Genomic DNA, 11,916 nt, shown 5'->3' on the forward strand with positions numbered 1-11,916 from the left:
GCTTCTCTAGCCATGTGTATTGGGCTATGTTGACAGTGCCACACATGAGTTACCTCCCATTGAGCAGGCTTTATGTCCAGCTAGGTAGCTCAAATTTAATCAGTGTCCAATGAGCATATTCATTATGGTCCCTGAGTTAATATCTTTTTACAAGTAGCATAGTAAATCAATCAGGATGTTTTGTGTTTACAGTGGGATCATGAAACCTGGTCTCAATGCCATTATGGGCCCTCAAGATGGAAGCAGGTCTTTGTGAGTATGACAGAAAATATATGTTAAATTTTAGTTTCCAGTTTGTGTGTTTAAAAAATTACTTAAATATCACTTGTTAAGATGTTGCTTAAGCAGGTGAGTGTGGGTGTCTAGTCTGGACTGTGGATAACATGCAGTTGGGATACATTTTAGTTTTCTCCCAAGGACCAGGGAGTTTTACTAGGTCAGCTTTACTGATAGGATGTGATAAGGTAATTGGTATAGAGTGTTGGGTCATATTATTATTTAATGGAAAGGGAAAAGAAGATGGTAATATTGAAATTAGGGAGAAGAAGCAGAAGTTGTCTAAGTGAGGACAAGAAAGCATCCGCAGCCTTCATCCTCAAGATTAAGTAGCACCGAACCTGAGTCTACTAAGCTCAGAAAGCAGGAGCATATTTGGATCATGTCTTCTCTTTGTAATTTGGGTCTTTCTTATAGCACATTATGAAAAGAAAGGCACGCACACACTTTGTGTGTGTGTGTGTGTGTGTGTGTGTGTGTGTGTGTGTGTGTGGTGTCGTTTTAGTTAAATTATTGATTTGTTATCTACTTAATTTTCTGTCATGTACAGAATTTGGATCTGAGTATCTGAGAGATAATGGCTTGTGTTGAAGGGAAGAAATAAAATGTAGATGCCCTTTTATAGGCTGTTAGATGTCTTAGTGGCAAGGAAAGATCCACGTGGATTATCAGGAGCAATTTTGATAAACGGAGCACCTCAACCTGCCAATTTCAGATGTAATTCTGGTTATGTGCCACAAGTAAGTATTAGTGGGTTTGTAATTTGGATTTCCTCTGCTTCTGTATGGACATGTGCCTCAGCCTAGAGATTAATAAGCTTCCACTTGATTAAATGATGTGTTTATAGACTCAACTTTATAACAACTTTTCATAGTTTCCCAAAAGACCGAGGGGAGTGGTGCTATCAAACAGGAAGATGGAGAAGCTTTGGAATAGACCCTTGTGTCACAGCTCTATTCATCCTGCTGTTATAGCATGCCCAGCAGGGAAGCTGTTGTCCTCTGCACCTCCTGCAGTTTTTGCTGACCCTTATATGAGGTCTTCTGCAAATAATTACACAAAGCAGTCTGGAAATATCTGGGAGCACTCACCAAAATACCTGTGTTGCACTTGGAAGGGAAATCAGGGATAAAAACAGCTCTATCAGAGTCTGTTCTGTCTGTATTTAGAATTACTGCAGTGTGTAAAATTAAAAGCTCACCATAAGGTAGAACATTATATTAGGTGTGTTATGTTTGTGGAACTGGTTGCATATATGAGAGTAATGGTCTGAGTAATGATAATGTCTGATTGAAAATACCATTTGCTTTAAGATTGACATGGTGGTGGACACAGTGACGGTGAGAGAAAATGTAGAGTTCTCAGCAGCTCTTCGACTACCAATGACTGTAACAAGTGATGAAAGAAGAAGGAGAATTAATGAAGTCCTTAAACTGTTGGGTCTGGATAAAGTGGAAAATTCCAAGGTAATTTTTGAAGAAAAAATGTAAAGACAATACCCTGAAAAAATAATAGCCAGGAAAGAAAAAGACCTCCCTTGTTGGATATTATGACCCTCAGTCAAAAGCTGCCAGAAGTTTTTTATAACATGTGTGGTCAAAGCTCTCTCTCATCTATCTTTGGATAAAAACCTATCATTTTTTAAAACAGAGAATAGGTTTGGGGTTTATTTACAGAGGAGTGGGTGCCCCTCCATTTACAGATGCAGTGGAAAGTCCACACTCAAATATAAATCCCGTGACTTCCCGATCTTTAATTAGTCATTTCCTTAAATTTCTTGCTTAGATTTTCAGGGAAAATGTATGAAGGCATTTATTTGTCTTGTTAAAATTGATGGCATATAATAGCTTGCAATAATTTTAATATTAAAAAAAATTAATGAGACTTTTTAAAAATGTGTGTGTGTGTGTGTGTGTGTGTGTGTGTGTGTGTGTGTAAGGGTGGGCACTCAAGTACCACAGCACACATGTGGAGACCAGAGGTCAACATCTCAGGAGTTCATTCTCTCCCTGTCTTGTTTTTAAGGCAGGGTTTCTCTTGTTTCTGCTGCTGTGCTGTGTGCTTATCTGATTCTCCTGTTTCCTCCTCCATCGCCATAATTACATCTCACTGAAATTACAGATGTGTGCCAGTGCATCCAGCTTATTCTGTGAGTTCCAGGTTATCAATCTTATGTGGCAACTAGTTTTACCATCTGAGCCTTCTCCTAGTCCTTAGTGAGATTTTTGACATAAGAAATGTAGGGAAAATAATATGGTTACTCTAACGTATGATTGTTATGTGGTCAGCATTATAGTATTCTGTATATACTGTTCTATAGTTTCTTGAGCTAATATTTTATCCCATACTCACTGACACTATTTTTTACTAGGGCATTTTAAAAGAATACTACACAATTTTTACTCTCAAATACTTAATCATGCATTATAAAAAATAATTTGTTTACCTTACCAATTCCACTCTTAACTATCAAAATAAACAATACCCTCATAGCCTCAGCCATGTAGGGTGTATATTCAATCATGGAGATTTTAAATTTCAGAATCCTATCTTACCTTCTCTGTCCCCAAACCTTCCTTAGTCCCTGTACCTCACACAATGACATCGACTGTTGCACAGACTGTTCCAGCTTGACCTGTAGAATATCCCACCTGGATTTGTCTAAAAGGATAAACTGGGAATTTTGAGAAGTTTCAGGTGGTAAATAATGTCAATATGTAAAATCTCACAGAGCTTGAAAGCATACTGATAAGGTGTGGTAGAGTGTGAACTTTCTAGGTCCTAAGTCTACTCTCCTTCTAAGTCCTCTTCTGGACTTTAGGATAAAAACAGTGTGTGTGTGTGTGTGTGTGTGTGTGTGTGTGTGTGTTGATGTGTGTGTGAGGGCATTAGCTGACTAATAAATAACTAGAGATTAATTTTCTTTTCCTCTCTTTCTTCACCCTCTATTTTAGAGAGTGATTTCACTATGTCACAGTCCTTTAGTGTTATAATTTATTGCCATAAAACTGAGTATGTGATTTGATAGGGAACAAACAAAACTGTTTGCAAACAGGGACTTCATATCAAGTCTTACCTGAGTCTCTTTGTACTCAACTGGTAAAGAGGAACCTCCTTCTCCTAGGTGTCCATATTTTTGCTGTTCAGGATAATGATATTAAAAGTAATATTAATTTTTGTGGCAAGCTCAGGCAGGTTCACCAAATGATACTGACTTTGGTTGTCCTTGTTGATAATGACAATGATTGATGTGTTAGCCTATTTCAAAAGAAGACAGAAAAAGGACTGCTATAGCAATGGAGCTGATCACTGACCATCGCATCTTGTTCCTGGACGAACCCACAACTGGTTTAAGTCTCAGCACTGCATATGATGTCATTTTGCTCTTGCAATGGTAAGTGGCAAAGGAACATTTTGTTTCCATTTATGTAATACTCGTCACATGTATGTACCAGCTATTCTTGGTATGGGGGATTCAGAAGTAAACAACTGAATTTGTCCTCCTTTATTAGAGGGAATCAGTCAGTTATGAACGAAGATTTATCAAGAACAATGAAATGAGCATAGGGACGGGTGGTCATTGTGAGGGTGCAGCACTGATTTAAATAACATATGAGGGAGCACCTCAAGCCTGTGACAACTGAGCTGTGCCTGAGTGGGTGTGACCTGGCTTTGGAAGAAGAGACTTCAGGCTGGAAGGAAAAACCAGAGGCTGATGCAGAACATGCCTCATGTGTGGAATATCATGGAGTCAAGTTGGACTAAGACCCAGAGGCCGAAAGGGAATGGAGGTTGGCTAGTATACTCATGTAATAAAACACCACAGACTTGGTGATTAACAAAAGAGATTAATTTTCTTAGCCTTCTGGATGCTGGAAGTCAGATATGAAGGTATCAGCAGGTTTCTGCCTGCTGACACCTGCCTCATTGATTTGTACATGGTGTCTTCTCCCTCTATGTGTGATTAGACCCTGATCTCTTAAATGGACATCAGTCACATTAGGACCCACTAGTGATTTTGTTTAACATTAATTTCCCCTTTGAAGATGCTAATTCCAAATGTAGTCACATTCTGAGTTTTTCAACGTTAAGTCTTCAACAAATGAATCTTTGGAAGAACACAATTTAGCACTTCACATTTAGGATTGACGTGAGGTGGGCTGATTTGGATATGTATTACCTGGACCACAAAGGCCACTGTAAAGAGTTAAGATTTCCCATGGCAGGGGATGTGCGAAGCTTTTAGAGAGTGTTACAGAGGAGCAATGCACACTTGTGGAGAAGGCTGTGCAGTTTGCACCAGGGTGTTGTAAGAATGCCAGCAGGGAGGCAGAGACACAGTGGTTTTTTGACTAGAAATGGTGGATTCTGGGTACACTTTGTAGACAGAACAGCTGGCATTAGTTTGGGCTGGGCCTGAGTAGAATGGTCGAGAGAATCACACCTATGATTTGGGTCCTGAACACAGGGGAAAATGAAGTAAAAATGTGGCATTCCCGTTTACCGTGAAAGAAGACTGTGACAGGAAAATTTTAGGAAAAATTTTAAAAGTAAGTTTTGTACATCTTTAAAATTAATAAAGAGAATTTCAAACAGACTGAAAAACTCCAAGAACAACACAAGGAGTATCCCACTCCCCTGGCGTAGGTTCCCACTTTTAAATTTTACCGCACTTGCTTCTCCTATCTACTCTCCATTCCATAGTTGCTTGTTTCTGACATCACAACCCATCATGCTGACTACTCCTGCAAGAAGCGAGGGTGCTCCACCCCTGCAGGCTCCCAGTGAGGAAGCCAACCACTACAGTGTTGCCACTACCTGGCCCGCAGTCTCCTCAGATGTCTCACCTTCTTGCAGTGCTTCCTCTCCAGAAATGCTTAGTTGATCTTTTTTTCTAATGTGAACCATTCCCCCATCTCTCCAATTTCCTTTGTCCTTGCTAGTCTTAGCACATTTCCTGAGGTGACCCTAACCTTGGTTTATCAGAGGGCTCTGGGAACAGACTCAGGCCATGAGATGCTGCTGTGTTCTTCCCAGTGCAGCAGCCCGGGAGCAGCTCACCTCTGGTGAATCTTGATCCTCTAATTGTGCTGGTCTCTTCTGGATTTTCTGATGTGAAATAGCATTTTCATTTTTATGACTTACTAATATTCTGTTAGGGATAATATTTGGTTATTAATACTGATAATCTGTTCTTCAAGTAATTTAACTGTTTAATGTACACAGTTTTACAATCACTGTGCTATACCTGGAAAACTCCTCTTTCTTATTTTTTAAATTATTTATTTAATAACCACATACTTAGAAGAAGCATTTCATTACAACACATGTGCAAACATCTTAATGTCAGTGTCCTCTTCCTTATTTTTGAAGTTGCAAAACACACCACATTCATAGTTTCCCCTATTAGCACCTTCCTTTAATGTTCATACCATTATAGGCAAGTACCTATGCTAGGATGGGAAATTAGGGAAGACGGAAAGATGTCTAAGGTTTAAGCATATTAAATTTGAGATGTCCATTGCACATGTTCATTCAAAAGGTACAGTATGAGCCTGAGTTCAGGTCCTCTCTCAGATCATAACCATGCTATATATATTATCTTAACTGCTAGTTGTGCTCACTAGAGAACGCAGGATACTATGATGCAGTTTTCCTGTTTTACACTGTAGCATACAGATATCCTTGCAGAGACCTCTATCCATTCCTTTCTAGCACCGCTGTACATATGCATCACTTGTTTAAAATCTAGATTCTGGAAATTGCACATGATAAGGATACGTATTGTTGAAATGGAATTTCATTTTTCATGAGAAAAAAAGCCCATTCTGTTTCTGGAGGTGTGAGGCAAGGCTCAAGATTCTCTTCATAGGAGACTATAGAGGGGATGCTGACATCACTTGTCCTAAGACCTAGCTTTGAGCATCAGGGCTTTCATCATGTCCACTTTCTGCCTTGAGTCCTTTACCAGCTCTCCACCACCTGCTGGCCAAGGGTCCAGCTTCTGAGGGAAGGGTTTTTCATGGGCTTAATTTCCTTTTTAGGTAATCTCTTTAATCACTTTCATTATATACCAATTATTTCTTTCTTTTCATTTCCCTCCTTCTCCCCCCAACACAAACACACACACACACCCCACACACACCCCACACACACAACACACACACACACACACACATACACACACACACACACACACACACACACACACACTCCTTGCTGTATAGTAGTGAGCTTCCCATAGTTTCTTGGCTAGATTTTTTATTTCACTTTCTTCAGCTGGTTCTCTGTCTGTTTAGCCTTTGATAGTCTGTATTCTCTTCACAGGAGGTTGCAAGTCTGTTTTGCTAACAATGAACCACTGGCTACATCTATTCCACATTGTATTGAAATTACTCATCCTCTGGCCCAATTGTCTTTGGACACACCCCTAGCTTATAGTATAGGCTCATAAAATGCTTTTCTTGAAGTCATTTCACATTTTTGTCGTTCTTATTTCATTGTGTGGCCCAGGCTGATCTCAGTCTCTTCATCTTCCTACCCCTGTCTTTGAAAGGCTTCACCATGTCCAGATCTCTCACTCACTGTCTTTGTATTTCTTTTTGCTTGCTGTTTTAAGGTTTTTTTTTTTTTTTTTGTTTCTTTGTTTGTCTTTTAGAAACAGAATCTTATGGAACCTAGGTGAGACTTGAACTCCTGATCTTCCTGCCTCCATGTCCTAAGTGCTGGGATTTTGGGAATGTGCCACTATGCCAGGGTTTTATAATTTTATTAAAATTTATTTTTATTCATGTGTCTGAGTGTTTTGCCTGCAGATACATAATTGTACCCCTGTCATACAATGCCCACAGAGGCTGGAAAGGAGTTTCAGGTCCCTTGAAACTGGAATTACAGACAATTGTTATCCACTGTGTGGATGCTAGGAATGGAACTCAGGTCCTCCAGAAGAGCAACCAGTGCTTTTAATTACTGAGCTATCACTCCAGCCCCCAAAATGTTTTTCATTTGTTTGTTTGTTTGAGACAAGGTCTCCCTGTAGCACCAGCTGGCCTGAAACTAGCTCTGTATATCAGGCTGGCCTCAATCTCACAGAGATCTACCTGCTTCTGCCACCCAGTGCTGGGATTAAAGGCATGTGCCTCCCTGCCTGGCCTTAAAAAATTAATTTTTTAAATTTTATTGAGCTTTGTAATTTTATACAACAGTTCTTAATCAAATTTAGACCCCTTCCCCCATCCATGTCCCCAATCCCTTCACCAGACCTCATGTATTCTGCCATATACCTTAAGTCCCATCTAGTCAAACATTTGAACCCAGATGTCCTTCAGTGTAAATTCGTCCACCGGAGTCTAGTAAGCCCATCTAGAGTTCGTATGTAAGGCATACTCTCCCTCACCTAGCATTTGTCAGTCTCCAGTAGTTCTTAGTTTAAGGATGTCCCACCACCAATTTCTCTCCTCCACTCTGGGCCCCTGTTTAATTGAGTTGGCATGGGTCCTGTGCTAGATACCACCATTGCCACAAGTTCACATGTGCAAGCTTCCAGTGGCCCGAAAGCCTCTGCTTCCCTGTTTATGAATGAGCTCTAGCTCTTACAATCTTTCTCTCCCCTCTTCTGCAATGGTCTCTGAGTCGTGGGTGGGTGAAGTTCAACATAGGAGTCCTGTCCAAGGATACATACTCTGCAGTCTCTTATTCTTTAAAACTTGGCCAGCTGTGACCTTCTGTGTACCTCACACTCTGTGGTATAAGGAAATTTGATGGTGAGACTTGAGGGATGCATTAGTTGTCTCTCTACCCCTTGTCCCCACTATCTTCCATGAGCCGTAGGTGTGGAGGTTCAACTGTGAATGGGTCAGCTAGTACTTGGCATCTCTCAGACATATTCTCTGTGTCCGAGCAGTTGTGCAACTCTGCCGTAGCTTCCTGCGTATAAGTAAGTGCACCTGTGTCGTGCAGTGCCCACAAATGCCAGAAGAGAGCTTCAGGTCCCCTGAAACTGGAGTTACAAACACTTGTTAGCCACTGTGTGGGTGCTGGGAATGGAACTCGGGTCCTCTGGAAGAGCGACCAGTGCTTTTAACTCCTGAGGCATTACTCCAGTCCCCAAAATGGTGTTTGTGTTTGTTTGTTTGAGAAAGGGTCTCCCTGTAGCGCCAGCTGGCCTGGAACTAACTCTGTAGATCAGGCTGACCTCAATCTGAAAGAGATCCACTTGCTTCTGCCTTCCAGTGCTGGGATGAAAGGCATGTGTCACCATGCCCGGCCTCAAGAAATGTTTGTAATAACAGTTTTAAACACTGTTTTTGGCCTTTGCTCCTACTATATGGTATAAGTCCTCTGAAATGGTAGTTTTTTTTTTTTGGGGGGGGTGTTTGTTTATTTATTTATTTATTTATTTTGGTATTGGGTTTTTTTTCTTTCCTGCTGTGGAATTAGACCAAAGATCAAATCCCAATCTTGCCCCTTACTATGACCTCCTTGACAGGTCAGTTGACCTTATAATATTTATCTATAGAAAGATGGAAATTATACTATTAAAACTGCCTTATGGAAATATTGTTAAAGTTGAAATGAAATTATCTCTGAGGCATTTAGCAAAGATAGCAAGTGGTTTTAATGTTAATCATATTATCAGAACAATGAAGCAAATTCATGAGGATCCAGAGGACCTAAGTGATCAAAGAGGACTGGGCATGCCGTTATCATTTTAGTGTTTAGTTCATAATTTTTCTCAAATGTGAGTGTGCTTTCAGATCACCTAGACTGCCTGTTAATGATCTGACTCCCTGTACTTCTTCCTGACAATTCTAACTCTGAGAACACTGACCAGAAATCTGCATATACAATAAACATTCTAGTGGATTCTGTGCAATACTTTAAGAAATGCTGGTCTTAGAGCATTGAGTTAGTTTGCCTAACAAGTATAATACAAGTGAAGTCAGGTGTTTAGAAAGAAAACTCAGGTTGAACTGGGAATAGTGAATAATGTCAGCAATAAATCATTTTGCCAAGATGTTTCAGGTTCGGATGTTCCGTGACCCATTATTTTCCCTCTTTCTACTTAGGATGTCTAGGCAGGGAAGAACAATCATCTTCTCCATTAATCAGCCTCAGTATTCCATCTTCAGACGTTTTGATAGCCTCACCTTAGTGGCCAAAGGAAAAGTCCTGTTTCATGGGCCTGCACAGGACGCTTTGGAGTACTTCGAATTAGCAGGTATGGTCACGTTTCCATGCGGCAGCTCCTTCATCCACAGGATCCGGGAAGAAAACCGGGCTCACTGGAATACTGTTCTATCCTGCCCTCACAATTTTTTTTTTGCTAAAATACAATAAGACATAGCCAAACTCTTGCTGTCTTCTTTACAGGTATTTGCTTGTTGCTTACTTTTGTTTTGCTTGTTTTGTTTTGTTTTCTTTTTCTTTTTCCTGTCCTGTTTAAGTATACATGCCTGTTTGAGTGTTTTTGCTGGGCCATGTGTCTTCTGTTTCCCAGTTATGATGACTTCTTAATCACATGCTAGACTCAGGCCCAGTTATTTCATTGTTTCAACAGTTTTGGAAAGATCCAGTATCATTGCATTCTTGCCCAAGTAACAGATGGTGGTTTTTCACTTTCCTCTAGTATGTGATCTTGCTCTGAAAGTTTATGGAGGTGCTACTTAACTTTGTAGTGACCTCATACTTCAGATTTAGGCTATGAATGTGTGCTAGTCTTAAGCCTGACATTTTTGGGCTCATATTTTTAGACTGGTTCTTTCTATATTTAGATTAGATGATGATGAGTTTTTTTTTTAATGGTTTATAAAGTGAGCCTCACCTTAGAGAAATCTGGATATAATTATAGAGGATTCTACATGACCCCAAATACCAATAAAGTACCCACTGTCTAACTTTTAACTTGTTTTTTAATTAATTTTTGTCATTTTAAAATGTGTAAGCAATTTGTGGATCTGGGGAGTCCAGTCAAAATTTAGGGCAAGTTCAAATGATTGGGATAAGAGAGTTGAGGTCAGAGTTCATGTGTGCTGTGCTGCCATCATGGGATTTGTTTGTATTTGGAATTATGACAACATGGCATGATATTTTGGACCTCTGGACTTAGTAGGTAGAGAAGCAGTGAATGTTATCCCACATACTGCTCTTCCAGTTTCCTAGGTGAACCCGGAAAGCACAGTGCACCTGGGCAGTTAATCACTCCCCACACTTAGACCTGGATTTAGGTTTAGGAAGTACTGACAAGCATCAGAACATACTGATAGCTACTTTGGGTTTCATGATTTATGATACATAAGAATTAATGTAAGATGTTCTTGTGTAGTACACATGAGCACACATATATAATTGGCTTGGAAAATTGTGATATTTTGTGAGAATATATATAAGAGGAAAGGATAACTCAGGGAGGACAAAAGAGAGCAAGATTAGGAAATCATTGGATTCTGTCTTCCCTAGCCTCCCTTCCTGAAAGAGTCCTCTGTGTTTCCTAAGACATTTAGAACTGTGCTCTTGGATTTCTTTCTTTTGTAGGTTATCACCATGAGCCCCACAACAACCCTGCTGACTTCTTCCTGGATATTATTATTGGAAATTCCTCTGCTGTGATATTAGAAATGGAGGAAGAAGGCCATGAAAGTATATGAATCTCTTTGATGCACAGATTTTTTTATTAATTGATTTGAGTCACAGTAATGTGGCTCATTAGAATATAGCTTTTTCATAAAATTCAGTGCCCTAAAGTTACTTAATAGATAGATTTTGTTGTCTATTAGTGCTCCGGTGTTTTTATTTAATTTTTAAAAGAGCGTTTGTGTGATGCTGTGAGTTGTAAGGTGAATTGCCATCAAAATTAGAAGTACTCATTGGTTGCAGCATCATTCTTTCCATTGTTTCAGACCGGGTTTGTTTATGTAACCAGGCTGGCCTGGAATTTGTGATCCTTCTACCTCTGCCTCTCAAGTACTGGTATCACAGGACTGTGGTACCATACCTAGCTATGTTTATAGCATTTATAAAATATTTATAATATTTTAAAAATAAGAAACGGCACTTTATACATTTGCACATAGTAGAGAACAAGGACTGGATTTTTATATTAAGAATTATAGTTCCATATGGGAAAGAATTCTATGTTGAGAACTAGGGTGCAGAGAGGAAAAAAATCATTGGATTTGCTATATCCATAAGATGATAACAGTAATCATGTCAGTTAACTGTTTTTCTAACATGTAAAGGAATGACACAGAAGTAAATTTTTTTTTCCTTTGGTCTTTTTTTGAGACAGCATCTCCTAGTAGCCCCAGCTGGCCTGGAACTCACTTTGTAGACCAGGCTGGCCTTGAACTCACAGAGATCTGCCTGCCTCTGCCTCCCAAGTGCTGGGATTAAAGGTGTGTGCCACCACACCTGGCTCAAAATTTTGTGAGCTGAGGATGTAGCCCAGTTGGTAGAGGGCTTACCTAGCATGTAGGAAGCTCTTGGTTTGATCCCTAGCATCATAACTGAGTGTGATGATGCATACCTGTAATCCCAGCACGTGGAACGTGGAAGTAGGAAGGCCAGAAGTTAAAGGTTATCCTTGACTACAAAACAAATTTCAGGCCAGTCTGGATTACATGAGACTCTGTCTCAAAATAA

The 11,916-nt window shown here is 39.9% G+C and overlaps 1 protein-coding gene across 1 annotated transcript in view; it reads left to right on the forward strand.

The window, feature by feature from the left end:
• The first annotated feature begins 196 nt into the window (after positions 1 to 196).
• LOC103731455 (ATP-binding cassette sub-family G member 3-like) overlaps positions 197 to 11,916 on the forward strand; it is a 38,877-nt gene continuing 27,157 nt past the window's right edge. The window contains exons 1-6 of the mRNA XM_008829803.2: positions 197 to 252; positions 902 to 1,016; positions 1,590 to 1,742; positions 3,534 to 3,670; positions 9,345 to 9,496; positions 10,810 to 10,914. Of these exons, the coding sequence (XP_008828025.2) occupies positions 200 to 252; positions 902 to 1,016; positions 1,590 to 1,742; positions 3,534 to 3,670; positions 9,345 to 9,496; positions 10,810 to 10,914 (715 nt within the window). The 5' untranslated portion in view covers positions 197 to 199. The remainder of the gene's footprint in view (positions 253 to 901; positions 1,017 to 1,589; positions 1,743 to 3,533; positions 3,671 to 9,344; positions 9,497 to 10,809; positions 10,915 to 11,916) is intronic.

The sequence above is a fragment of the Nannospalax galili genome, unplaced genomic scaffold (assembly GCF_000622305.1).
Source record: "Nannospalax galili isolate Female #2095 unplaced genomic scaffold, S.galili_v1.0 scaffold11575, whole genome shotgun sequence".
Taxonomy (NCBI): Eukaryota; Metazoa; Chordata; class Mammalia; order Rodentia; family Spalacidae; genus Nannospalax; species Nannospalax galili.